Here is a 27,260-nt window from a genome sequence, read left to right as displayed (position 1 = left end):
ATCATAAAGCTGGGCCATGGTGGTCATGGCAGCTGGGGCTGTGCGTGTGCACGTGGTGCTCGGAACAGGATGCTCGCCAGGCGCCGTCTGAGTGGAACCTGCCGGGCTCAGCGCCTTCCGTGGGAGAATGAAATCCCCACTGGTGGAGGCCTCTCCCTGCTGCACACTAAGCACCACCCCTCCCTCGCAAGAGGGTCCTCCACCTGCAGAACGTGCTCCCCTGCTGAACTGGTGGTGTGTCCCCGACCCTGGGACCCGGGCACGTTAGGTTTGTGTGTTTCCAGACCTGGCTCCCCTCTCCCGTGAGTGGGGAAGAACTTCCCACCCAAGCGGGGTTTTGGGAGTGTGAGATCAGATTGCCGGCTGGACTGGCACTCCCATGTTAGTCCCGAGAGGGCCCAGGTGGTCGGCGGGACCAGGAGCACAAGGCACCTGGCAAGGAGCTGGTCTTGTGGTCGCACACACACACGTGCACACACCAACACGTGGACATACGTGACTTGTAGACATGCATACACGACACGTACCAACTGACCACACACGCACACACGTGCCTGCACACAGCCTGCACACAGCACACACGTGCACGCCTGACCCCAGGTGTACACTTGGTCACACGCGTGAACACATCCTAGCCCAGAGATTTCCTATGACAAGGGTGGTTGTCTCCTAGGTTCCATGCGTGTGCACTGCAGCTTCCGTTCAATCAGCCAGTGAGGAACAACCCCTCATTCTTCCTCCGGGTCATCTCCGACACCGCGTCTCGCTGCTACGCCCTCCTGAGAGCCAAGAACGCAGGTGCACAGGGACGCAGGGCACGGCTGGCAGGGTCCAGGGGTCGCCCGTGGTGCTGGCGAAGCTCGGACGGCTCCCTGCACGCTCCAGCACGGAGCTGCCGTGTGCTCTGGGAGCCCCACAGCCAGAAAGCACCAGCCCCCTGTGTGGCTGAGTTAGGAGGCTCAGCTTCAGGGCTTCTGCGGCTCTCGGGCCGGGTTCAGCTTGATGACCGCTCGCTGGCCTCCTCTCGCGCCCTCGCCGTGTGGGCAGATGGCGACGTGGTTGGGGTGTGACGTACGTTTGGGACCTGGCTGTTGGTCCTTCCCTCGCCCACTCTGCCTCCCCCTGGGTGCCCTCCTCTCTGCGGTGCTCTGAGGGCTGCACAACCCCAGGCCACGGTCCCTGTAGCCGCTCTGCCCGTCTCGGGGAGGGAAGCCACGTGCGGGGCGCCCACGCGAGCTGCTCGCCCGCCTCTGCTTCAGGGTGCACTGCCCTCTGGCTTGGCTTTCCTCTGGGCGTCTGCACCTGGACCTCCTGTGGAGCCACTGTCTGTGCTCCCCCAGCTTGTGGTGTGCGTTTCTGATCAGTCTGGTGTTCAGGCCAGGCAGTGTCTCCGTGGTCCTGAGCCTAACGCTCAGCTTTTTGTTGTTTCTGTTTCGTGGAAGTTTCTTTGGAGAAGAGGGAAACGTTCAGTTGTCAGAATTCTCTGGTGCTTGTGTGGGACGGCCCCTGAGTAAAATCGCCCGTCTGCCCCCCGCCTCCCAGCCCTGCGCTCGGCCTGGAGGGACCCTGGGCAGCGTCTGGAGTGCATGGTCTCTCCTGGGCGGAGTGCGGGGCTGGGCAGGGGCCTCAGCCTCTCTGTGTGTCCCCAGGGATGCCACTAGGGACCAAGGGCGCCTTGGGCCCATTTCCTCTTGAAGCTGCTCAGTGGCTCTGCCTCCGCGCCTTCCTGCTCAAGCTCGCTCGTCACAGCGTCACCTACAGGCCTCTCCTGGGGGCGCTCCGGGCAGGTAAGAGAGGGCAGAGTTAGCACCCAGCCCCAGAGACCCCCCCACCCCGTCCTCGAGCGTGCGTGCGTCTGGGCCCGCCCTGTCTGTGTGGCAAGTGGTGGGTGCAGGGTGATGGGATGAGGGGCCCGAGGGTCTCGGGCTCCCCCCCTCATTCAGGGGCCTGGCACGCCCACTGGGCCACCCATGTCTCCAGGCCACACCTCCACAGCCTATATCCCTACCCACGGGAACTGCATCTAGCTGTCTCCCTTCCAGCCCCACTGGCCTACGTGTCCTTCCTCCAACTCCCGACCTGTGTCTCCTCGGGTCCCTGCCCTGGCTGCCCCCGACACTGGTGTGGGGGTCATCAGCTTCTCCTTCCCTGAACAATCCCCCCAACCTGCACCCTGTGCTCTGAGGGTCCTCACTGGGTCCTTGTCTGCTCCCTGCCGATGGTGGGTGCTGCCCCTTGTTGAGGTTCCTGGCACCCTGAGCCCGGCCTGCCAACAGTAGGCACTCAGCACACAGACCGTCCTGCCTGGACTCTCAGCGGTGTCCTGAGCCTAGGTTGAAGGTTGTTCTCAGTTTCCTCGAGAAACAGGTCTGACATCAGTCATCTCCTTGCAGCCCAAGCACAGCTGTGCCAGCAGCTCCCGAGGGCGACACTGGCCGCCCTGGAGGCAGCAGCTGACCCGGCCCTGACCACAGACTTCAAGGCCATCTTGGACTGATGGCCGGCCCTTCTCATAGCCTAGGGTGGACCCCCAGGGCCCTCAAGCCCCATCCCATGTGGTTCCACATCCAATGTGGTTCCATGTCCCATGTGGTTCCACGTTGTGGAGGGGGCTGGCTCCACCGTGAGGGTCTGGCTCCTCTCCCCCAAGACCCCAGGACGTGTGCTGCTGGCCGGGCTGCTCCCGGGAGGGGCTTGGCCATGTCCTCAGGAAGCAGGGCCTGCCTTCCACCACCCTCTGGTGACGGATCTGTCCTTCAGCCCTGATGGTAGAAGGAGGCAGGGAAGGGAGGGGGAGGCGGGGGGTGGGGAGGAGGAGGCAGGGGAGGGAGGAGGGGGCAGGGGGAGGGAGGAGGAGCTGGGAGGAGGGAGGGGGAGGGAGAGGGATGGAGGAGGAGGAGGGGAGGGAGGGGAGGCAGAGGGGACAGAGGAGGAGGAGGGAGGGGGAGGCATGAAGAGGCAAGGGAGGGAGGGAGGGGAGGGAGGGAGAGGCATGAAGAGGCAGGGGGAGGGAGGGGAGGCAGGGGAGAGAGGAGGAGGAGGGAGGGGAGGGAGGAGGAGGCAGAGGGTGGTAGAAGGATGCAGGGGAGAGAGAAGGAGAGAGGGGGAGGGAGGGGAGGGAGGGGAAGGCATGAAGAGGCAGGGGAGGGAGGAGGAGGCAGGGGAGGGGAGACAGGAGGAGAAGGGAGGGAGAGGGAGGAGGAGGCAGAGGGTGGCAGGAGGATGCAGGAGAGAGAGGGGAGGGAGGGGAGGCGTGAAGAGGCAGGGGAGGAAGGGGGAGTGAGGAGGAGGCAGGGGAGAGAGGAGGGAGGGAGGCGGAGGGAAGGGGAGAGGGGGAGAGAGGAGGGAGGGAGGGGGAGGCAGGGGGAGGAAGGAGGAAGCAGTGGGTGGCAGGAGGACGCAGGGGAGAGAGGAGGAGGGAGGAGGAGGTGGGGAGGCAGGTGGGAGACCCTGGCTGGGGCGCTGGGCATCTGGACTGGGGGTATCAGGCCCTTGTCCCCTCTTCTCTGTGGGGGCTGCTGTGGTCTGGAGCGATGGCACGTGTCCCGCGGGCACAGGGGACACATAGGTGCTTAGTGGTGGGCATGGGCCCCTTCTCGCTGACCCATGAAGCTCCTGGGCTCGGATCCTCACACCTGTCCTGGGAGCAGCACCAGCCTGGCTGTCCCCCAGCCGTGGGGTCCAGCCCCATTGAGCTTCCCCGGAAGCAGAGGGCTCTGTCGGCTGTGTGGTGCCCGTCCCCACGCCCTGTGCAGGCCCCCTGGAGCCCGAGTGTCCAGCACACCCCACATGTCACCCCCACTTCCAGACTCTTCCCCACTGGTCCCCACTCAGCGCATGTCGCCACCTGCATGCCTCCTACCCCCCCACCCCCACCTGGTGTCTCCACAAGGGCTGCGGGAGGAAGATGTGGAGCTTTGGTTTATTTTCATAGTTGTTAAATTTTCTCTTAGCGTTTGTATTAAGGTGTGTGCAACTCAAGTACTGCCATCTGTGATCATAAAAACACGTGTGTCTATCAGGTGCATGATGCACACGGGTCCCTGGCCTGGCGGGGGTTGGAGGGGGTTTCGGGTGTGAAGATGTGGCAGGAAGGAGACGGGAGGCGGGACAGGCGCTCCCACGGTGCGGGTGCAGCCGGGTGGGAAGACCCCAGCCCAGCACCCACCACGCTGACAGCCAACTCAGGCCGAGCTCGTGGATACTCAGGAGAAGGCAGGGAGGAGAGCTGTGTGACCCGGGCATGCACTTGTCCTTTGGCCGTCACCGTCACTGTGGGCCACATGGTTCTGCTCTTTCTGGAGGGTTCCTCAGAGTGGGCAGCAAGGGCCGTGGACACAGTGGGGTTTGGGAGGGTGGGTGATAAGCCGGCCGCCCCTGTCCCTCCTCTCCAGGCTGCTTGTCTCCTGACCTGCCCCCATGTTCTGGACCTGGGCAGGTGGACGTGCTGTGTGCAGCCGGTCCCTGTCCATCCACCCCCGAGTCTGTCCTGCTGTGCCATCCTGGGTCTGCTACCCGGGTGGGGGCGACCCTGCCTCTCTCCCGTTACCCCATCCTGACCACCGTGAGTTCCTTTATTGGTGTGTTGTCACGTCCATTTAGCTGAACTTGGGGACACACCCGGGGAGGAGGCACACGTGGGGCAGACGTGTCGGCTGCAGGCACCCTGGGTTTGGGAACGGGGGTCATGGAAGTGGGGGCTCTGCGGAGGAAGAGCCATAGATCTGGGTCCTGGAGGATGTGGTCTCCCCCACGGGGGTCCTGCTCACACGGGCAGAGTCCCACACAGGGATGGCAGGAAGGGCTGGGAGGCTGGGATGTGGCGCTCTGCTCAGGGTCAAGGGTCATGTTCTGGAGGAGGCCGGATTGAGGACCTCGGGGAGAGCAGTCGGCCCCCCTGGGTCATGGAGAGAGGTGGTCAGCCCCTGACTGGGCCGTGGCCAGGAGCCCCCGAGAGAGCTTGTTGGGGGAGGCAGGGCGGCTCAGAGGAGACCTGGGAGATGGAGGAGCAGATGTCAAACTGAGCTCCGGGTCCCCTGGAGGCTTGAATCACACAGATGCTGCCCCCCCCAAGTTTCCAGTTCAGGGAGTTTGCATTTTAACAAGTTCCAGGTGGTGCTGATGCTGCTGGTGGGGTAGGGGACCCCAGCCGAGAATCACTGCTGGGGGGAAAGGGGAGGTCTGGGGACTGTCTTCTGTGGGTGGCCATGGGATGGAGCAGACAGCGGCTGGCTGGGTCCAGAGTTGGAGGTGGATAGAGGGCGAGGCCTCCTCAAAAGCAGTGACCTGAGGTTGTGGAAGGGCTTGTTTGAGAGTGGAGGGTCTGGGGCCTTGGTGACAGCAAGGAGCCCTGCCCGCCTCCCAGTAGCCTCGCCAGCTTACCCCCAGGGTCCCTGATGGATCCCTGCCTTCTGGGTCCCCAGCCTCAAATCCCTGTGAGGGCCCCCAGAGAAAGAGCATGTCATGGAGCTGCAGGTTTCCCTCAGGGCGACAAGCCCGGTTCTGCCCTCGTCCTTGTTGAGGACGCGCCGGCCAGCAGGAGACAGTCAGCGTGCCCTTCCAGACCACGGGTGGGTGGGGCCCTGCTGGGTGCAGGTGGACTATACAGGGCGCTGGACAAACGTCCTCGAACAGATGGGAGGAGCTGGAAGGCTTACACAAAGGACAGGAGGGGAGCAGCTCCAAGGGGGTGTAATCTGTGAAGGTACGGCCCCCCCAGGGGTGTTGGCGTTCTGTCTGTCCCCCGGGGCAGTGCAAAGGCCGGTAAGTGGCATTTCACATCAGTGAGCAATTCCCAAGTCTTCCTTCCGGGATGTCCCTGATGGGGCCACCTACGCTGGCAGGTGCCATTGAGTGTACCTTGGACGGGGTCAGTGCTAACGCAGCCCACACTGGCTGAGCGTGAGTGCACATTGTGGGTCGGGGTTTATGGATATTGCCTTGTTTACTGCTGCCCGGAGAGCATCCGAGCGACTGAGCTTACGCATTTATGACGGCCCCAAGGCCACAGGGCCGTCATAAATGCACTGGAGAGATGAGCGGTGAGGGCTGAGCCCCACCTGCCTGCGGGTGTGGCCTGGCGGGGCCCTCGCTGTCATAGAGGGAAGGACTGACCTGCCCCTCGGGGGCGGGTGATGCTCAGGGCGTGTCAGACAGGACATGATGGGGACACGATGGGGCCCCGCAGCAGGTGCCTGAGCTGACCCGCCACCCGCCACCGCGGACTAACGGCGCCCGGGCCTGTTTCTGGCATTTCCGTAACCGACCAGGCCAAGCAGTCGGTTATTGCTGTTATCCTTCCTCCTCAAGTCTCCAGAATCTGGTTTCTCTAGCAAATGCTTTTGTCGCGACTTTCCACAGGATCACGTGTATTTTGGCTGAAGTGAAACCCTTGAAAAGGCAGATAGACAGGCCTAATTCACTAAGGGCTCTTTCTGATTCATCTCTTTTTTAAAACCGCGTGCAGACTGCCAGTCTCCTCAGGGTGAAATGTGAAAACGATAAAGTCTTAAAAAGCAAAGAGGGGCCAGCCCTGTGGCGGATAGGTTAAGTGCGCACACTCTGCTTCGGGGTCCCGGGGTTCATGGGTTCAGATCCCAGGTGTGCACCGACGCACCACTTGTCAAGCCGTGCTGTGGCGGCGTCCCATATAAAGTAGAGTAACATGGGCACAGATGTTAGCCCAGGGCCAATTTTCCTCAGCAAAAAGAGGAGGATTGGCTACAGATGTTAGCTCAGGGCTAATCTTCCTCACACACACACAAAAAATTAAATAAGTAAATAAAAAATAAAAAGCAAAGAAAAAAATCTAGTTTTGGGGCTTTCCTAGGTCTAAACTGCACGTAAGGAAGCTCATTACTCCTGTCGTGTCCACAGCAAGGGGAATTCCAGACAAGAAAAGGAAGCAAGATGGAAAGCGAGTGTGGACGACGCCCCCAGGACCCCCCAAAGTGCCGAGAGTCCTCCCCTCCCCCCACCTTCCTGCCCTCCTTCACTCGCCAGAGCCCCCAGCTTGTCCTCGGCACAGCTGTGTGGATGCTCACCTGTGAGGGGCACCACGGAGCAAAGGGATTCCCACACGTGGGCAAATACAGAGCCCTGGGCACTTGTGAGAGGGAGAATAACGATCCCACAAAGGTGCCCACATCCTAATCCTGGAACCTGGAGTATGTTACCTGACACGGCAATGGGGGTTACAGATGCAGGTGGAACTAGGTAACTAGTCAGCTGACCTTAAGATGGGTATCATCCTGAATTATCCGGTGGACCCCGTGTGATCACAGAGCCCCTAAAAGTGGAAGGAGAAGGCTGGCAGCGTGTCCCAGAGATGCAGCGTGAGAAAGACTCACTGGCCGTTGCTGGCTTTTCGATGGAGGAAGGGGCCACAAGCCAAGGATCACAGCATGGGAGGGTGGGGGGCAAAGTGCAGGACTCGCCCTACCCATGGGGCCTAGAACACGCTTTGGGGGGCACTTGAATTCACCCCAGTTTAATACTCGGCTCCTCTTAGGCGGCAGTAGTGCATGTACTTCTGTTCACGAGGGTCTGGGCTGGCCATGGGCAGGGACAGGTTCCATCACGCACGCCTGGCGCAGGCCGTTTACAACCCGCCATATGCATTGTCATCTGGAGCACTTTCAGCACCCTGGACAACGCTTGCCCAGCCAGGGACCTGCTTAGAAAGCCGTTTCCTGGGTCTTAGAGCTGTTCCTAGCAGCACGAAGCCAAGGACACGCGTGGTCTCCATGTGGCAAATTAGAAGCCAGCTTGTGTGTCCAGAGCCCAGCACCTCGGACCTGACCCCTGGCTCCTCCGTACTGTCAGAGGAGGGCAGAGGGAGGAGGGAAGGAAGGATGGGTGGATGGAAGGGTGGATGAATGATGGATGGGGCGGGGGGAGGAGCGCAGGAGGGCAGGTGGAGGCAAGTGAGCACGTGTGGAGTGGGGAGAAGGCGCCTTTCTGAGGGCTCCAGAATGGGTGGATCATGGCTGAGGGCTGCACCGATGGCTTCGTGCATGGAAGGCACCCAGAGAGAGACTGGGTGAGTGAACGAATGAGTGAAGGAGTGAGTGAGGGTGCTGCTCTGGAGAGAATAGGAACCTGAACGAGAATCAGCCTTTTTGTACCTTCTTGACAAGAGTTGAGCCCTTGAGAAAGCTTTTAGAAAACAAAAGGCAGTGTTTCTCAGAAATAACCGCCAGCCCCCGCAGCCCTTCTCGGCCATGCTGACTTTCCCAGCCAGCGCTCACTGGCTCACTTGGGGGGATCCATCCTGGGGCGAAAGTGCGGGGGCCTTGGGTTCTCTTGACAAGACACCCACACGCCTGCTGCCTGCGAGGTTCCCCACCACATACACGGTTATGACAGACCCAAGTGTTCTCGGTAAAGAAAGGGGATTTCTGCAAGCCAGGGCCTTCCCTTCCGAGCTCACCATGGAGACGGCCCGCCACTTTTCCTTGAAAATCAGCCCTGCGGATTCCCTCCACTCATGTGGCGCGAGGACACCCAGCTGCAAAGGATGAGGATGTGGGCCTTCTCAGAGGTCCCTCTGCCAGCCTGCTTGCCCCTTGGTACCCCCCTGCCATTTTGTCCGTGGATTTGCCCAGAGCAGTGCGTGCCGACGGTGCCATGCAGGATCTGGACTGCAGGGGCCCAGGGGCCAGGCGCCACTGTCTCGTGTTTGGAAAACAGCGTGGACCATAATGTTGGAGCTGGGCTGTGCCATGAGCAGGGTCTGGAGGGCGTGAGGGTGTCGGGAAGCAACAACCACAGGTCTCGGGGTCGGAGGCAAGCCTGTAATAGGGTCGGGCGCTCGGTGCTCTGTGAGCCGCACACAGGCTGGGCCCTCCCTGCCACTCCACCTTCAGCAGGCCCTGCCATCCTGTGGCTTTGGGTGCGTGTCCTGCAGTGTGTCCTTCTGCTTCCGTCTGCGCCTGGCAAGCAGCTGGGCCAGCGCGACGGCCGGGACCAACAGTACGGGCAGGAAGGATAGGAGCACGCAGGTGGCCTGCACCCAGCCCGGGTAGATCTTCTCCTGCTGCAAGGGGAACTGGTCCTGCAGGGATACGAGGCCATGGGTGAGCATCCGGAGGGGACAGCATCGCCGAGACCAAGGGCTCTCGCCACTCTGCACCCTTCTGGGGGAAGCGAGGCTGACCCTCAGCTACAGCGAGCGTGAGCTGTGTGGGGCAGCTTCACCCCGTCATTCCCTGACAGGCAGCAGGTTCCTTCATTCCAGGTGGATGGAATCGGCACACGGCGGGGGCAGTGAGGACACAGGGAGCCCACGTACCGGGACGGGGGCTGCCTGGGCTCGGGGGGCTGCTCAGACCCTGTGCTCCCCTCCCCTACTCTCTAAGAGGGGGTGACACCACCCACGACTCAGGCACTTCCTGTGAGGGTGACACGAGACCCTAACACATGAACCTAGTGGCACAGTATTCACGCAAAGGCCTCCAGAAATTCAGCGCATTCCTCCTCCACCTGCCCTGCTGCTGCCCTGTGGGTCTGCCGGCACAGCTCCCTCGCTGAGGAGGGTCCGGAACAGTTACTCCCACGATCCCGAGAAGGGGCAGCACAGGCGAGCTTCTGAGCGGCCAGGCGGGGCGGCAGGTTGGCCAGCCCACACGGCCCAGAGCGCAGCCCTGCAGGCGAGAGCTGGCCCCAGAGTGCGACCCGTGCACCCTTCCTTCTGATGGGGCTCGGTGGCAGTCAGTGACTGCCTTCTCTTGTGTCAGACCAGGAGTGGACTGTGCAGTGCTCATCCGCACAGCACGTGGGGAGTGCAGCTAGAGGCCACATCCCCGTGTGGGGGCTACAGCGACCCATGGCGTCGCCAGAGTCTGGAAACTGCCCAGTCCTCCCACCACTGACCAAGAGCCTTGCCCAAGGTTGCTCGGGGCTCTCAGAGTCAGCTCTGATGCCCCAGGGGACGCTGGAGGTCTCGCAGCCTTGGGTCTCATAGCAAAGGCAGCCCACATGGTTACTTGGGGTGCAAATGTCCACCCTGAGGGTCATCTGGGCCCTGGATGGCACCAGGGAGGGGCCAGGCCAGGCCCGAGGTTGGTCCCAGAGCTCCCAGGTCCCACCCAAAGGACCTACGTATTGGGGGTTCCAGGCCCTGTAGCTCGGTGGCGTCCTGGCCAGAAGGGCGATGTAGGCCACAAAGATGGTCAGCAGCAGCAGGGGGCTGACGACCTTCCAGGTCACCCGCCAGTAGAGGCCAGGCCGCCTCCCGGTCATCCATGCTATGTCATCGCAGAACCTGCCACGAAGACACGAGGCTCAGGCTCTCACACCTGATCCCAGGGTCTGCCCACCCACCCTCTCAGCCAGAAGCCTTTGTCCAGTGTCACCAAGACATGGCCAGTGGGGGCTGTCACCCACCTCCACTCTGACCTTTGCCCCCACACCTTCCTGAGTGGCCACCGGATAGGCAGCCCTCTGAGATCTTGGTGAGAACTCAACCTCCTGGTGGATGTGAGAAGACCCCAGCCAAGGGAGAGGGCTGGGTAGGTGGCGCTCCAGGGGTTTCTGGCCCTGGCCCGGCCCCGGGGAGGAGGGCATCCTGGCCCCAGCCCGGCCCCTTGGCGAGTTGCCACTGGACAGGACCTGTAGATTTTACTCCTGGGAGGCTTGGGCCGCTGTGTGAGAAGCAGCAAAGCCCTCGCCGGCCTCAGCTGTGGGAGGGAAGGTGGTACCTGACCTGACTGCCATCAGGGCCCCTGGGGGGTGGCAACAGAGGCGACCCAGGGTGTGCAGCAGCCGGGGCATTAGCTACACCCAGGGGCCGCAGGAAGACTAGACCCTCCTCATGGCCCTTGCCTTGCCTGCTCCCCGCCGCTCCTCCCAGCTCTGTTCCAGATGGCTCCTGAGTGCCTCCTTCTGATACCCTGCAGCTGGTCGGAGCCCAGGCTCTCTGCTTCTCCCCACATGACCAGGCCAGCCTCTGCCAGACGGCTGCCTCTCGCTTCTGCCTCTCTAGGTGGGCAGCATCCCACCTCGGGACAAGCCCGCTGGCCCCATGCCCACAGAGCAGGGGTGAAGACCCTGGCATTTGGGGCCTTCCAGGAGCCCCTGGAGACCAAGGACAGAGAGCACAACCTCTAGGACCACCTGGGCAGGGCTGTGGTCAGGAGTGGCAGGTACAAGTGCAGGTGTGACAGTGACAGGTGTGAGTGCTTTGTGACAGGTGTAACAATGAGAGTGACAGGTGTGAGTGCAGTTGTGTGACAATGTGACAGGTGTGAGTGCAAGTGTGACAGGTGTGAGTGCAGGTGTAGCAGGTGTGAGTGACAATGAGAGTCACAGATGAGAGTCCAGGTGTGCACCGGCCAGAGCCTGGTGGGCATGGGCAGGACCAGGGCTGGGTCTTCCAAGAGGCCTCCGGGAGGGCGTCCGGGCAGGGCAGGGCTCAGAGCCCTCAGTGGGCCTCCCAGTGCCCTAGTGTCCACTTGTCCTTGGGTTGCAGGAGTCCACTCGCATAGCTGGAGACCAGCCATTTTGTCACTCACCTCTCACAGGCTGGGAGGCTGGAGAGCCAGGTGGGGCAGCCTGAGGGTGCTTCTCTGGACCCTGGGAGCTGCCCTTGGGTGTGTCTTTGGAGGGGCCCAGGTGGTACCGTCTCGTCCTGCGGGTGCCTGGACACCAGCTGCTGCCAGGCCCGTACATCACACACAGGATGCCCTGAGTAGCAGGGCAGGACGCTGACCCCGACTGGACCCCAGGGGAGGCTGAGCTCACCGATTCATCCCATATACGTAAATGATGCCGACCACCTCTAGGAACGCAAAGACGATCAGGTTCAGGGAAGCGGCGTAGCGGTCGAAAATCTCGAGCCAGTAGTTTCCAGACTGCAGTGTGAAGCAGATGGAGGCGAGGAAAAAGGCCAGGCAGACCACCCCTGAGGGAGAGCGACCCCACATCTGAGCGGGTCGCCCTGACCACTGCTCTCCCAGCTCCCAGCACCTCCCCTTCCTGTCCACTCCTGCCCACCGCCTCCCTGCCCTGAACCCAGAGAGGGAGGGGTCTCGGCCTCGGTGGGCATTGCGGGAGTGAATCCCCTGCCCCCTGCCCCCTGCCCCTCCCTGACCCTCGGCTCTCCCGTGATGGCCCATGGGGGACGTGGAGTCAGCCCAGAGCCAGCCGGACCAGCCCTGAGAGGTTACAAGGCTGGCCAGCCCTCCACTGGGACTGCGACACAGCCCTCAAGCCCTCACGGAAGAGGGGCATCTGGACGGTGGGTGGGAGTGGACAGAGGGCTGGGAGGCAGTGGGACAATGGGGACAGACCCTCCAGGGTGGCCTGGCTGTCCACTCACCAGTCAGGACCTCCTTGGGGACCCATCTGGGCATGACCTCCATATCCAGGAGTGGCGTAATGACAGCTTCCGCGTTCCCAAACATGGATGACAGGCCCAAGGTGAAGAGCATCCCGAAGAAGAGCACAGCCCAGCCGGGGGCCCCCGGCATGTGCAGGATGGCCTCCGTGAAGACCATGAAGGCCAGGCCCGTGCCGGAGGCGCTCTGTAACACAAGCGCACGGACACCATGCTGTGACACGTGCATCGACACGCCCCTCACTGTGACACGTGCACGGACACCCATGTGACCAACACCCCTCCTGGCGTCGGGGCTGAGGCAGTGGCCCTGCCCTGTTTGGGCTGCGCCATGACACCGCAGGTACGCCTCTGAGGGAAAGGAACCTTTTCCCCTTTAATAACCTGCAGCCAAAGGTGACCGTGGGGCCTGGGGGCCTTGGGCTCAGGTGCCATCAGACTGCTGCTCTGAAGACCTGCCTCCTGACTGCCCCCCAAGCCTGCTGCCCTTGGTCCCCCAGTGTCAGCTGGCCCTGTGTGCGGCTGCCCGACTCCGGCCACGGCCTGGCTCTGTGACCCTCACTCTGGCCCCATGCTTGGGCTCTGTGCACCAGCGATGCCTGCTCTCCTGGTTAGCCATCTGCAGCAAGGCCTCGGCCCGGCACAGCCCTGGTGCCCCATGGCAAGGCCCCAGGTACCTTATCCAAAAAGTCTTCCAGGTGGCAGGACTCCAGGTGGAGCCTGGCCACCCTCCCGGGCTGGGTGGCATTCAGATGTGCGAGGACGGCAGGGTAGTCGTCCCTGGAGATGCTCTGGTCGGGGAGATCAAACGCGTTGATGAGGCTGAGGATGTTTCTGCAGTACAGAGAGAGTCCGGGTGAGCACTGGGCTGGGTGCCCAGCACCCCACAAACGCGGCTGGGAGATGCCCGGGAAGGACAACAGTGTCCCTCAGGTGGGTTCTCGAGGACACCTGCGGCGTGCTGGTACTCGGGGGCACTTCTTTGCTCCGTGCACACTCAGGGAGGGAAGGCTGTTCTCGGCCCCCAAGGGGACCCCAGACTTAGAAGGGGGACGCTCCCCTGTGGGGTACGAATGGGGTGGTGGCAGCTCCCTGGCCTCCTTGATGTGTGGGTCCCCGATCAGCACTGGGGGCAGCACTCCCGAGGGGCTTCTGGGAAGGGCGGCGGCCCCAGCACTCTGTCCTCCGCCTCCACCGTAGGAAGTTCACCGTCTTCAGGGCTCGCAGCTCACACTCACCCGTGAGTGTTGCCATATTTGGGAATTCGCCTACTCGCTAGAATTCATTTGTAACCTAGAAATCAGTACTTGTGCTCCTGCAGTTCTGTGTGGATGTGTCCAGAGTGGCAGAAACTTTGAGTCGCCCCCATTCCCGGCTGAGGCCCAGGTCGGCCAGGGGACGCTCTGCCTTCTCTGGGGCTGCAGACGGGTCCTCACAGCTGGTTAGGGCCACCATGTTTGCGTTTTCCTGCTTGTGGTTGGTGATTTTGCTGTGTAAAGTGTCCCCTAAGCGTAGCACTGGAGAGCTGCCTGTGTGCTAAATGCAGCAAGAGGCCGGGATGTGCCTTCACCACCTCCTGAGCTTTCTCCAGGCCTGAGTCCCTGCTGTTGGTGGGCGCAGTGGACATGGATCAGCCCTGTGTTCACTGGGCGTCTCCGTGGAAGACCTGCCCCTACTGCTCTCGAGGGGGGTCACGCTGGTCACCAGGGTGTGGGCCCTGCAGCCTCTCCGAATGTTCCACGAGGTGCACACACTCAGCAGCTCCCAGAGCCGTGGGGCTCAGGCTGCGCGTGGTGCGGCTGCCCCGTCCTCCTCTTCCTCCCTCTGCGGACGCGACCCAAGCGTGGTTAGAACGGTGTCTCGCCGTGACACTGTTGCCCCAGGGCCGGGTCGTTCCATGGTGCCCCGGGCGCTGTGGACGTTTAGCAGCATTGTGGAGGGGCTGCTTGTGCACCTCTGATGGGTTCTCACTAGTAGACCACGTCTGGAAGGCCATTTGCAAGCAAAATTGGACAGTCAATGTCGTGCCATTTCTCGTGGTAATTCCAGGTGTCTGTGTCCTGGGGTGGTTGTGACAAGTGACCGCACACTGGAAACTCAAAACCACAGACATTCATCCTCTCTCAGCTCTGGGGCCAGGAGTCTGACGACAAGGTGTCGCAAGGCTGCGCTCCCTCCAGAGGCTCCGGGGGAGGGTCCCTCCTGCCTCTTCCAGCTCCTGGGGCTCCGGGCATCCCCCCAACCTCTGCCTCCATCGTCACGTGGCCTCCTCCGCGTGTGTCCCCTTCTGTCTCTTATAAGGGCGCTCTCACTGGGTTCAGGGCCGCATGTCCATTAGGACCTCTTGTTAACCAGCAGTATCTGTGAAGGCCCTGTTTCCAGACCAGGTCACGCTCTAGGTTCTGGGCGGACGTGCACGTCTGGGGACACTCTCCACCCCACTCCCTAAGGACATAAGAGGTGGCCGTGTGGGACTCCCCATGAGCAGGCAGCATCTGGTGGCCATGCTCCGAGGACGCCTTGTCCCACGGAGTCAGGGGTGCCAGGTTCACCTGTCCAGGCAGTGCCCATGGTCGTTGCCCGCCTTGAATCCCAGGACGGAGAAGACGATGATGGCCGCATAGAGGGAGGTCATGCTGTTGATCAGGGCGACGGTCACCGCGTCCTTCTCACAGTTGTTCCTGGGCAGACACACACATCACGGGGCTCTGTGGTTAGCGCCCCTTTGGTAAAGAAACTAGAAGGGGGCTTGTTGCCCCGCACCCCCACCCAGGACGGCCCCCACTGCACCTGGGGCCACTTTTGCATGACCCAGGAACGCTGGCACTGTTCCTGGTGGGCTCAGGGCGATCTCAGACCCCTTCCTCCCCGCTGACCCCTTCCCCACTAATCCCCTCCCCACTGACCCCCTCCCCGCTGACTCCCTCCCCATCGACCCTTCCCTGCTGACTCCCCACTGACTCCCTCCCCACTCACCCCTTCTCCATTGACCCCCTCCCCACTGACTACCACCCCGCCGACCCCCTCCCTGCCAACACCAGCTCAAGGCCTCCGAGGGTCTAAAACACATTCAGCCTCCACCCTCCCCGAGGCTCGGGTGACAGGGAGCTGGGGGCAGTGGTGAGGCCTTCAGGGAGGCAGAATGTAGATTCTGTTGAGATTAACCCCAAATGAGAAATGTACACAAGCTGCTTGAAGTGTGAGTTGAGGCAGTGACACGTCAGTACAGCGGTTTACAGCCCCCAGGGCCCAGCTCACCCTTCCACCCAGAGGAACCCTCCGCCCTCCATCTGCCGTGTCCACGTCCGACCCGCCGTGAGGAGCACATGGAGTCAAGTGTGTGTGAGGTGTGTCACGGTATGTCACAGTGCCTCTAGCTGTGCGGATCCACTTGAGCGCTGTGGGCACACTGGGTCTCCTAGAGTGGAGTGTGTGGGTCCTGGTAGCAGGTGGCAGCCTCGAGTCCACCTTAAGTGACTCGAGAGGCTGACATCTGCATCTCTGCTCTTATGATTCCAGCGTCACACATGGTTCATTTTAGTCTGTGCCAGCCCCACTTATGGCCTTGTTCCTGGGTTTGATTATCTGGGTTCTGTTCCTGTGGCTGGCTGCGGAACGTACTGGAAGCTGCCAGAAAAGGCCCTAACCTCCCAGCCCTCGGGGGATGACTCAGCAATTGCTGGAACCCCTGAGTCTGTTCTATCACAAGTTCATGCGGGTCACCCTGCCCGGTGGCGGATGTCACGATAAAGAACCACTTTGTGGGGCCTACGTCTCTGCTGGAAGGGCTCCACCCAGCCTGGCTTACCTCGGTGGGTTGTAACTTGCGAAGGCGATGTGGCCCCCAAAGGCTAGGGACAGAGAGAAGAATATCTGGGTGGCTGCGTCCAGCCACACCCGTGGGCTCTGGAGAATCTGCATCTGGAATAAGACGGGAACCTCGTTATGCAGCAGACAGACCACACTGGCCAGGGCGGCTGCTGTTCCAGAACATCCCCAAGGCTTCCTCTGGGACAACCCTTGTTAGCGGCATGACCCGCTCAGGCCCAGGGACGGTGTAGGGCCGAGTGTGAGGGAACTCGCTCGGACCCGCAGTTAGCACAGCAAACTCGGCCTCCCGGCCCCCGTCCATGTGGACGTGTGGGCTCTGAGCACTCAGCCCACAGACCTCTCAGGGCTGAGAAATGCGTCTGAGCAGCCTGAACGGGGGTGTGTCTATTCTGCTTCTCTCAGACCTGGTGGCTTTGAGTGACCTGAGGCCCAGGCCAGGTTCCACGTGCACATAGCGCCTGGTGTGTCTGCTGCTGGGGACCCAGGCAAACCCACACCCACACCAGGCGCCCTCCCCTGCCCTGGGGCAGGGCACTGCCTGGGGAGGCTTCGGGAGCCTGCCCTGCAACCCCTGGAGACCCCCAGGGAATGCAGGGGTCCTGGAGGGGATGAAGTGTCCAAAGGGGGCAGGATCTGGTGGGCAGGCCCCTGGGTCCTGTGGTTCCTTGCCTGGTGGGGTCGAGTAGCTGGACAAGGCCCTCAGAGGTGGGGGGTCCCAGACACTAGGGGTGGGACATCTGGGTCCCCAGCCGGCCTCTCCCCTGAATCCAACCCTGCAGGCAAGGAAGTCCGCACGTCCCAAACCGCCTCTTCCTCGGGCCTCTTCGCCTCGGACCCTGACCTCCTCGCCCTCGCCCCCACAGGCCCTGGGCAGCCTTCCCTCTGGCTCACAGCGGCTCACATGGCCGGGGGATGGGACAAGCTGGGCTGTGGCCCCAACCCCTGTGCTTTCTGGAGCGTGGCCCCAGGGCTTGGATTCCAGGCCTACTTACGTTGGGAGTGAACAGGTAGACTAAGCCTTCAGTGGCCCCGGGCAGGGTGAGTCCTCTGATAAGGAAGATTGTCAGGACCAGGTAAGGGAACAAGGCTGTGAAATAAATCACCTTAAAAAAAGGCGGATTGTTAGACTTCTTAATGGTGTCTGCTCCAGATAAAAACCTTGAGTGTGGCCGGTGTGCCAGAAACCCCTCGTGGCCAGGGTCCCCCGTGGCATTCCGGGTCGGGGCGGAGGGCACCGTGGGGGATGCTGGGGTGTGGGCTCCGGTCAAGCTGGGAGGGTTTGGGGCTCGCCGTGACTGACCGTCACGAATCCATACGTGGATTCGCGTATGCATTTGTGGCCTGTGGGGTCAGCTGAGGTAAGCATGGACCACCCCAGGCGGGCAGCCTCCCTCTCATCCGCGCTGCAGTCTCCTCAGCTCTTGCCACCTCAGCATCCGCTTCCTTCTCACCACGATGCCCACCACCTGGCTGCTCCCTGGGGGTTTTAGGCTGCGTACCTGCCCACACCCCTCCCCTCAGCGCAGGCCAGTCCTAAGTCTATCAGGTTTGGACAGGGGTCTGCACAAAAAAGTCTACAAATGGACACCTTCCCTCACTGCCCCCGTGTCCTCAAGTACAGACTGACTCTGGGGACTCACCTAGGGACGTCTTCAGGGACTTTCCTAACAGGATTGTGTGGAATTTCTAGCGGGCTGCTTGGGCCTAATCATGGCTTTGTCTAATTCAGTAATTCCAGTCCTCACATGAGAGTAACTGACTTCCACATGCCAACTGAGAAGACGCACGGGCATGGGTGCACACTTGGATCCGTGCAAAAGCTCCACAACCATGGATCGAGAGGCCTGGAAATGCGTGGACCTTCATTGCAATCATTTAAAAGGACTGATCTGTATATAAGATACTGGAAGTATCCACACCCTGAGAGAAGAGGGGGTGGGAAGCCCCTGTGCTGCATACACTTTGAGAGGAATGCTTGTGAGCTGGAGGTGCAGGCTCCCCTAGTCCTTTCTTCCTGGAAACCACATGAGTAACTATTGTCACGTTTTTTTCTCATCATTCCTCTCTTTAAAAGATAAGTGATTGTTTAAAACAAAAATGCTAACAATGCATTTGCTGTTCATAACACATTATAAGTAAAATGTGTGACAACAACACAAAAGCTGGGAGGGAGGAAGTGGAGGATAACGCTGTGAGGTTCTCCTACCATACGTGGTACAATATCACTCAGAGACAGACCATGATAAGCTAAAGATTGTGCTACGACCCCTAATGCAACCACTAAAATAAAACAGAGTTAACAGCCAACAAGCCAACAAAGGATGCAGAGTGGGATCCTAGAAAATAGTCAGAAAAAGAAAGAAACAGGAACAGAGAACAGGCGGGACATGCAGAAAACAAATACAGGTTTCGGGCTTAAACCAGAGCAATAATCACATTAAATGTAAATGGTCTAAACACTCTAAACAAAAGGCAGAGATTGTCAGACTGGGTAAAAAAGCAAGACCCAACTGTGCGCCGTCTATGAGAAACACACTTTCACCAAGGGCCCAAACAGGTTAAAGGAAAAAGAATGAAAAAAACACACAGTGTTAAGATAGTCAAAAGAGGGCTGGAATGGCTGTGTTAATATCTCAGTCGACTCCAGAGCAGAGACTGCCACCAGGAAAAGGGCTGTCATTTCATAATGATAAAGGGATCTATTCTCCAAGAAGGCAGTAGCCAGCTCTGGGGGTCTCGTGGTTAAGATCACTGCTCTCATGGCGGTGGCCTGGGTTTGTTTCCCATCAGGAAACCACGCCACCCCTCTTGGTTGTCACACTGTGGTGACTGCATGTTGCTGTGATGCTGAAAGCTATGCCACCAGGATTTCAAATACCAGCAGGGTCACCCATGGTGGACAGGTTTCAGTGGAGCTTCCAGACTAATACCAGGAAGAAGGATCTGGCCACCCAGAAAAAATTGGCCATGAAAACCCTGTGAATAGCAGGAGAGCATTGTCTGATAGAGCACCAGAAGGTGAGAGGATGGCACAAAAAGACCAGGCACAGTTTCCTCTGCTGTCCACAGGGTCCCTAGGAGTCATAATCCACTCGACAGCACTAAGGACAACCAGCAGAGCCTCTAAACCTGTGATGCAATCACCAACAGAAACTGGGAAGGGTCCTCTGGGGCTGGAGGGAGCTGGGGAGAAGAGACTGGCCCGAAGACTCTCACCTTCCCAGTGGTTTCAATGCCTCTAATGACGCACAGGTACACGACTGCCCAGCAGGCCGCCAGGCAGACCAGCAGCCGCCACTGGATGGAGCCACTGTCGTTGACATCAGCCGTGATGTTCAGCGTCTGCCGGTACCAGAAGTAGCTCACGGTGCTGCTGCCCTGACACTCCTCCACGAACCCTGGAACCAGGAGGGTCTCATCACAGGCTGGCCGAGAGGCTCGACTGGGATTCAGGCTTCACAAACCACCGTCCGGGAGCACAGGCTGTGGATAGCCGGTCCTGGGGCTGCTGCCCGAGCGCTGGGCACACCAGGCAGGGCAGGTGCCGCCCTGAGTGAGGGCAGGGAGGCTGCCAGCAGCCGGTGCCTTCTGCTGCCCAGGGTGTCCAGCCACGGCCTATGGGGCCGCCGTGGGGAACCTCCTGCCCAGACTCACCGTCTGGGCACCCAGTGCTGACCTTGATCAGAGGGTGCCAGATACCATGTTCATATCGGCCAGAGGCAGGAAGGGAAAGAGGGTTAACCCAGCTTCATGAGCAAACTTGAGAATGCTGTTTCCCATGTCTCAGAGATCTCCCCAGATGCAGCACTTGACTGAGGTCTCGACCTAAAGGCTTAACTCAGCGAAAGCAGCCATGCCGTCGCTCACCCTCTCCTCACCAGGCATGCACACTGCTGCGAGGGCCCGCGAGCTGTGCTGGGAACAGACGGGGTCTCCGTGGGCCCCCGGGTCCCGCAGTGAACAACCATGGGGTAAAGAGAACCGGATCTCAAATGTGCTATTCAGGGGAGACCGCGGGGGCTCCGTGGGCAGCACCGAGTTCCCTCCAGGCCGTGGGCGTTACCTGTCCGGTTGAGGTCTGGCGGGCAGGCGCTCCAGGGCAGCGGGTGCTGGAAGGAGTTGAGGAAGTACCACAGCACCCAGGTCAGGACGATGTTGTAGTACAGGCCAATCAGGGAGGACACAGTGAAGCAGCCCAGCCCTGCGGGCACCGGCGAGTGTCAGTGCCTCCCCGCCATCACCCTCCCTGTTACAGAACATCCTGATGCCCTCTCCACCACTTCCGCTCCCCTAGTTACCCTTAGGGGCCCCTGCGGCTTGCCCCCTCTGCGGGCCTGCATCTGGCTGCATCCGCCTGCAGGCAACACGTTGTTTTTATGGCCATGCGGGCCGTGTTTGGCTGGGCCACAGTCCACTGGCTTTCTAGGTTGTTTCTAGGTGGGGCTTTCAGACGGTGCTGCAGCTGCCAGGGGGCACGTCACAGGCCCAGAGGATGCCGCCCAGACCACCTTACTGCAGCACCACATCACAAGGGCATGCAGGGAGCTGGGTGCGCCCTCTGTCCAGGCTTCCCGATGCCCGGGAGCTCCCGGGATGTGCAGGCTCGGCACCTGGAGTGTGCACAGGCCTGGGCGATTCGGGACATCCTGCTGCTCTGTGGGGCAGGGCCCAATGCCTCCTCCTCCTCCTACGCCCTGAGCTCACCACACACCACCCTGCGCCCAAGCCCTCCTCGGGCTCAGGGGAACCAATCGAGGCTCCTGGAGGAGGCCTCCTCTGAGTGTGACCAGATCAGCTCCCACAGGGACGCTGCGGCCTGGGTCTCCCTGCCCCTTTACATCAGGCGCCTTCTTCCTCTACAGGTTCGAAACCACTGAATGTGATGAGGAACACACAGCACACGTGGACCTGCAGCCCTGGGCCCCCGCTCTCCCCGAGCACCCGCGGCAGGAGTCAGAGGGCAGCCTCGTACCTACTCCGCTCAGGTAGGGTGAGATGGCCCTCCACACCCCAATGCTGCCCCTCCGCAGGCGCTGGCCGATGGCGAGCTCCATGTGGAAGAGTGGGATTCCCTCGAAGGCCAGGGCGATGAGGTAGGGGATGAGAAAGGCCCCTGCAAAGAAGGGCGGTCAGTGGACAGTCACCGTCTGCCTGGCCATGGCTTGAGCTGGAGGATGGCACATGGGAAAGCACCGAGGCCTCCCTGAGTCGGGGAGAACAACTCGAAAGACGGGGACCTGCTTGGGGCGGGTGAGACCCCCCAGACGGGCTGCCTGGCTGCCAGACCTTGTTCTGACTTTGGTTCAGTCTGCATGACCAGGTGACCCCCAGGTGACCCCCAGACCTCAGCCGTGTCTTGGAGGGGTGAGGGGCTTAATAAGGAGCCGGCTCACTCCCTGAGCCAGGACATGGGGTCTGAGCGAGACCCCCGTCTTATTCAGAGTTTGCTAAAGGTGCTTCGTTGTTCGAGGCACCTGCTGACGGCCTCTTGGAGCTTTGGTGGCCAGCAGTTAGTTAACACTTGGTCCATCTGTGGGAAGAACGAGGCAGTGGGGACAGGATGAAGGAGCTCCAAAGCCTCTGAGATGTGTCTCCCAGAAGGAAAACAGCTCCTTTCATCAATGCGGTTTCCTGAAATTCACAAGTTCACTGAAGCAGTGCTGCCTGAGAGGTTGTGGACCGTCCGGAGTTACCTGGGAAAGGCCGGGCTCGCTGTCGTTTACCCACTGAGCAGCGTCCCCCTACACGGTGCTTTGGTGGTAGGTGTCATCAGCTAAGACCCCAGGCTCACCGGGGATGGGAGCTGGTCTTTGTTCACGGAATGTGGGAGAAAGTCAATGCCTCGGGTCGTCTCTTAACCTTCACCTGACTTGAGGCTGGGACCCGTCTCTCTTCCCCTTCGCCTGCAGCATACCCCGGCCCCCTGTCCGGATATGGGAAGTGGACACCCACAGCAGTGGCGGGAGGAGGGCTCCATCCACGGTCCCTGGAGGGAGCACGCACCCACGGCCTCCAGGGAGCCAAAGGGAGAGCAGGCAGAGGACGGTGGTGATGCCTCTGCACGGTGAGGGGCGCAACGAAAGTCTCGGTCCACGGGTGCCGAGGAGCACGAGCGGGGCCCTGGCCTCTCCCAGAGCCCAGACCACTGAGGCTCCGCCCACACAGCCCACTTCTCTGCACCCCACTGGACCCCATGGACCTTCTCCTAACTGAGTCCCTAGCGCCCGTGTTGGCATCTCAGTCCTCTGGGGCCGCGCTGCTACTGGGGCCAGTTGACTGTGGTCCACGGGCTTTGGGAGGATGCGTATCGGCACTTAGATGCTCCAGGACCGACGGCAGCTCTTCCCCATCCACACACACGCATTCCAGGTGACGGCAGGCAGCAGCCCTGACTTTTAGGCCTCCTGACCTATGACACTGGCCAAAATGGATGCCAGTCAGCGATAGCGAGGCTCTTCCGTGATACCTGCCTCTCCACCACTCGGCAGAGGCAGCCCAGGCCCGGCATCCGAGAGCCATTTCCGAGAACCACAGGCTTGACCCTGAGCTGTTTGCCAGCACAGCCTTCTTCTGGTTTTCTTCGTCACCATCAGGTGTTTTGACACTGAGTTGGAGCCCTGGAGAGAGCAGGTGGCCATGGAGCCCTCAGTTCACACTGGCTGCTACATAGGACTCCAGGGCCAGCATTTGGGGCAAAACAGTGCCGATTGGTATCTCCTATGCAGCAGCAAGAAGGCGAAGGAGCATTAAAGAAGAAAGTTAAATTCTGGGGGGCCTCCGCCTCGGAGGAAGTGCTGGACACCCAGGGAGACCCAGGTGCCTGTGGGCCAGGGCTTGGAGTTGGGGGGTGTGAACAGTGCCAGGTCCCCTGGAGCTCCTGGCAGGGAGAGGTGCCATTCACAGGGCAGGGGTCCAGGGCACTCAGGGAGGAGCCCTCCACACTTCTCCCCTTCCCAGCCCGTCTCCAAGCTGCACCGGGGGGTCTCGGGCAGGTGTGTGGACCTCCCAGCCACCCTCGGGCCGCTGGGCACACACCTGCAGCATGGTGAGGGCTGCACAGGGAGCGGCTGCACGGGCCTGGGACGGGGGCGCCCGGCCATGGGGCAGGGCTCTAGGTCCCACATACTGGACCCACTGTCAAGAAGGGCTGCAGGCTCCTGGCTGGCCAAGCCCTGGGTCCCACGGGCCCCCTTCTGTGCGGAAGGTCACAGCCAGACGGGGCCAGGACAGGCCTGGAGCCCGAGTAGGGGCTTAGGTGCCGGCAGAGGTCAGCATGGCAGGGACCACCCAAAGGGAAAGATCCTGGGGAGAGACGGGAGCTTCTTTTTGTGGCTGAATCTGCCATGTTTTGGGGAGAATAGAATGGGCAGCATTTCTGTGATTACAAGATTGAAGCCATATGGTCAGGGGCCTCGACTCTGCACGTTTCATGCATTTTAACCTTATTCAGGCCACCATGGGGATGGTAACTCAGGTAAACCAAACACGTGCAGACACGTGATCTGAGGGTTGGAGCTTTCAGCCCCTCCCCCGACCTCCGGAGGGGAGGAGAGGGACTGGGGACAGAGCTAATTACCAACGCAGATGATCACACCTACGATGTGGAACCTTCATAAAAACCCAAAGGGCAGGGCTTGGAGAGCTTCCCGTTGGGGAACACGTGGAGGTGCTGGGAGGGTGGTGTCTGGAGGGGGCGGGGAGCTCCGAGCCCTTCCCCGGACCTGGCCCTGCGCGTCTCTTCCATCTGGCTGTTCCAAGTCATATCCTTTATAAAACCCGGTGATAGGAAGTAAGGTGTTTTCCCGAGTTCCGTGAGCCACTCCAGCAGATTATTGAAACCGAGGAGGGGGTCGTGGGACCCCCCTCGGTGTTTAACCAGGTTGGACAGAAGCTGTGAGTAACCTGGGGACCCACTGTTGAGATTAGTATCGAGGTTGGCGGGTCTCGTGGGGCTGAGCCCTTAACCTGTGGGGTCGGCATTAAACTCAGGCAGACAGTGTCAGGAGTGAGTTAAATTGTAGGACACCCAGTCGGTGTCCACGGAGAATTGGAGAGCTGGTTGTGCAGGGAAAGCCTCGCACATTTGCTGTCAGAGTATTCAGAGCAGAAGAAGCAGTTTTTTCCTTTAGCACCAAATAGCTGGTGCACGTAATCCGTCTCTGCTTTGCGCACACCTGTCGAGTGGAGACTGTTGTGGACTGTGGACCTTGTTCGCAGTTGCCCACGTGATGGGTGTGGAAGAGCCCCGCTCATCACCAGCATGAGGGACGCTGGATGCAGCGCACACGAGTTCAATCCACCAAGCAAGTGTCGTGGAGAAAAAAGGTGTGTCTAGAACAGCCACAGCGGCTGATTAAAGCTCGCCCAGGTCTCCATGGAGAGTCTCACAGAGGACAGAAGTGAACCCGGGACAGGAGGGTGACACGCTGCCTTCCGAGTGGGACGACTCAGTGTCGTCAAGGTGGAAATTCTTCCCAAATCTGTCGAGAAGTTCAATGCAATGCCGATGAAACCCTGAGGGTCTTTCATGGAAACTGAAGGCCTGGCTGTACAGTTCACGTGGAAAAGTGACAGCCGATTACAGTTAGAAGAAGAATGAGCAGAAAGGACTTTCTGTGCTCGATGTCAAGATGTGTTCTAAAACTACGGTAATTAGTGCAGCACAGCTTTCCGTGCCAGGATCCGTAGGCCTCTGGAGCCGGCAGAGACGGAAGTCCGCCCGCGGCGGTGCGGAAGTCACGGGCCACGTAATAAATGACCCCACGTGTGTGGCCACGGACTCGGCCGTAAATCCTTCCTGAGGTGAAACCGTGACCCCGCGAGTGTTCGGAGTCTCCAGCGGCCTGAGCCCAGCGCTGGGTGTCTGTGGTTCTACATTCCTGTGACTTAAAGATGATAAAACAGCTCGCCACGAGATGACGTTTATGTCACGGAATCACTGTCAGTTTTTGTCTCAATGTTCTGCTAAATTCTGTCACAGCGTTGCCTTTAAAGTCTTGTCTTTGAAGAGAAAGTTTACCCAGCCCAGTAATCACGAATGGGAGAGATAACATTCACCCTCAGTAGGAATGAGTTGGTGCAAATTAAAAATGCGTCACGTTATCTGCTTATCACTCACATCTTCTTTCCAGAACACCCAGTTGTGGTGAAAGTGAGACCACCAAGGGCCTTCCCACACACGGGGCGCTTTTTGAGGAAAAGTATGAGTTGAAATTTAAATATCTCATGATGTGTGACGAGAGCTTTCACGTCTGGAATGGAGCCTAAAGAAGAATCTCAGAAATGGGGCCCCCAAAGCCCATGGCATGGGGAGGAGGGTGGGGGCTGCTCTTGGCCCTGGTCTCGCAGGGGACAGCACCACCACGACGGCCTCCTGTCCACCCTTGGGGAGGACAGCCCAGCGTCGGGTGTCGGTGACGAGGATTCGGGTGGGAAGCTCCCGGACGCTCGGCAGCAGCAGCTCTGAGCGGTGGGTGACCGGTTACGGGTGGTGAAACGGTCACAGAACTGTAGTAGCCGCCAGCATCCGGCCTGCCCCATCTCGCTCTCCTGACGCAGACGGCAGCGGAGGGGCCTCCGGGACAACCCACGATCTGCTGCCCCTGCATTAGGGGGTTTGTGCTTTCCAGGGTGCCTTCAAGGAGACTCTTACTATCAGGAGACCCCAGTTCCAACGGGCCCGCCCGCCCCAGAGCCCCGTGTGGCTCCGACCCCCGGGGGCAGGAGTTACAGGCCAGTCATCTCCTTCTCTCCATTTGCCATGAATCTTCTTATAATCAAGAAAAGAAATAACTTTAGAGAAGCAGGATCCGTACAGCTAGGGGCGCCGGGTCAGATAGCACTCGTGTCTGCTCTGACCCACGCAGCTCCCGTGGAGCCCTCCTGTCCTCGCAGCGGTTCACTGTCCACCGGTCATCGCCAGGATGGTCATCTGTTTGTCCTGGGAAGGGGGAGGGATGAATCCCCGCCAGAGAGCCCAGCGGGAGAGTTCACCGGCCTGCAGTATCCCTCGTGGCCCCGGGTCCTGGGCGGGAGGCCAGAGGGATCGCCCTTGAAGGGCAGTCCCCACATTTCCAACCAGAGACCTGGTGGAGTAGGGGCGTCACCGTGGGGGACTTGGGAGCCCTAGGGTCTCGCAGGAGCAGAGGGAGCCTTGAAGGTAAGTCGACCTGGCGCCGAGCCCAGACTGGCCCCCAGAGGTTGGGCTCCAGAAAAGGATGAGCCTGGCCTGGGAAGTCACGAGCCTGGCCTGGGAAGTCCCCTGCCGTCACCTCTGGGGACAAGTTGGGCGATGTTTCACGTCAGCTCCCGAGGCCAGCGGTTTGGCCTGTGGCACCCTCGTGTCCCCAGCACTGAGAACCCAGCGTGACAGCCGCACATTCACGGCTGTGCCAGGAGAAGCAGGTGCCCCGAGTGGGGGGCGGGATAACGAGAGGCGCTGCTCCCCCGTCACCAGTGTGCGTCTGTGGTGCGAGTCTGACGTCAATAAAACGACTAACGGGCTGAACCTCCCGGTAGCGCCTCAGCTGCCTGTGGAGGTCCGCTGTCTTGGGCTGCTCATGGGCAGAGCCGGAGCTCTGGAGAGGGGAACGGGTGCCCTGAGGGCCTGCAAAGACCCAGGAAGCAGACGGCCAGTGAGCACGCGCCTGTGGGCGAACCTCAGGCGAGGCTGAGCAGGACGCCATCGGACTGGACCCCAAAGTGACTGTTCCTCCCTGGGTCATGTGTAGGGCTAATTCCTGGGAGGAACAGCTCCCGCCGATGGCCAGGGACCAGCGACCCACCCGAGACCAGCTGGAGATGCAGGCTCCCCCCTCCCGCCATATGACGGCCTGCAGGTCCCCTCATGGGGACCTGGGGGCTCCCCTCCCCCATGGGCCGGGCTCCCCTCCCCCGAGGGTCATGATCCCCTCCCCCGTGGGCCCAGCTCACCTCCCCCGTAGGTCTGGCACAGGTACGGGAACCTCCAGATGTTGCCCAGGCCCACAGCGAACCCCACGCAGCTCAGCAGGTACTGGAGCTTGTTGTCCCACCTGGGCCTCTCGTCCCCACTGCTGTCCCCAAGTGAGTCTGGTCCCGGGGCGAGTGCCAT

The 27,260-nt window shown here is 60.7% G+C and overlaps 2 protein-coding genes across 5 annotated transcripts in view; one reads left to right on the top strand and one right to left on the bottom strand.

The window, feature by feature from the left end:
- Positions 1 to 23,842, top strand: part of TERT (telomerase reverse transcriptase) — a 45,845-nt gene extending 22,003 nt beyond the window's left edge. Inside the window, exons 14-16 of one of the 4 annotated variants that reach the window (XM_004440036.3) lie at positions 674 to 798; positions 1,650 to 1,787; positions 2,394 to 2,787. In XM_004440036.3, the coding sequence (XP_004440093.2) occupies positions 674 to 798; positions 1,650 to 1,787; positions 2,394 to 2,497 (367 nt within the window). In that variant the 3' untranslated portion in view covers positions 2,498 to 2,787. Of the gene's footprint in view, positions 1 to 673; positions 1,788 to 2,393; positions 2,788 to 21,030 lie in introns of those variants that run through there. The other 3 variants (XR_015555069.1, XM_087443093.1, XM_087443092.1) reach the window with 3 other exon arrangements.
- On the bottom strand, positions 8,852 to 27,260 carry SLC6A18 (solute carrier family 6 member 18). Its single transcript, XM_004440059.3, has 12 exons — positions 27,101 to 27,260; positions 21,141 to 21,281; positions 20,232 to 20,369; positions 19,385 to 19,566; positions 17,161 to 17,271; positions 16,146 to 16,258; positions 14,890 to 15,018; positions 13,015 to 13,171; positions 12,320 to 12,524; positions 11,743 to 11,902; positions 10,102 to 10,264; positions 8,852 to 9,055 (listed from the first exon to the last, which is right to left on the bottom strand). The coding sequence occupies exons 1-12, from the start codon at positions 27,258 to 27,260 to the stop codon at positions 8,864 to 8,866; spliced, it is 1,851 nt and encodes a 616-aa protein (XP_004440116.2). The 3' UTR covers positions 8,852 to 8,863.

This window comes from Ceratotherium simum, chromosome 18, assembly GCF_057802395.1.
Source record: "Ceratotherium simum simum isolate JZ-2026a chromosome 18, ASM5780239v1, whole genome shotgun sequence".
Taxonomy (NCBI): domain Eukaryota; kingdom Metazoa; phylum Chordata; class Mammalia; order Perissodactyla; family Rhinocerotidae; genus Ceratotherium; species Ceratotherium simum.
The sequence above is the reverse complement of the archived record's forward strand: the minus strand, read 5'-3'. Positions and strand labels throughout refer to the sequence as shown.

Bases quoted from the DNA above. Each gene is read 5' to 3' on its own strand.
- SLC6A18 (XM_004440059.3), bottom strand. From the start codon at position 27,260: ATGGCACTCGCCCCGGGACCAGACTCACTTGGGGACAGCAGTGGGGAC. The intron at 15,019-16,145 runs GTAAGCCAGGCT...GTGTCTGCCCAG, and splicing joins GCAAGTTACAACCCACCGAG to GAACAACTGTGAGAAGGACG. The intron at 13,172-14,889 runs GTGAACCTGGCA...TCTGTACTGCAG, and splicing joins CATGGGCACTGCCTGGACAG to AAACATCCTCAGCCTCATCA.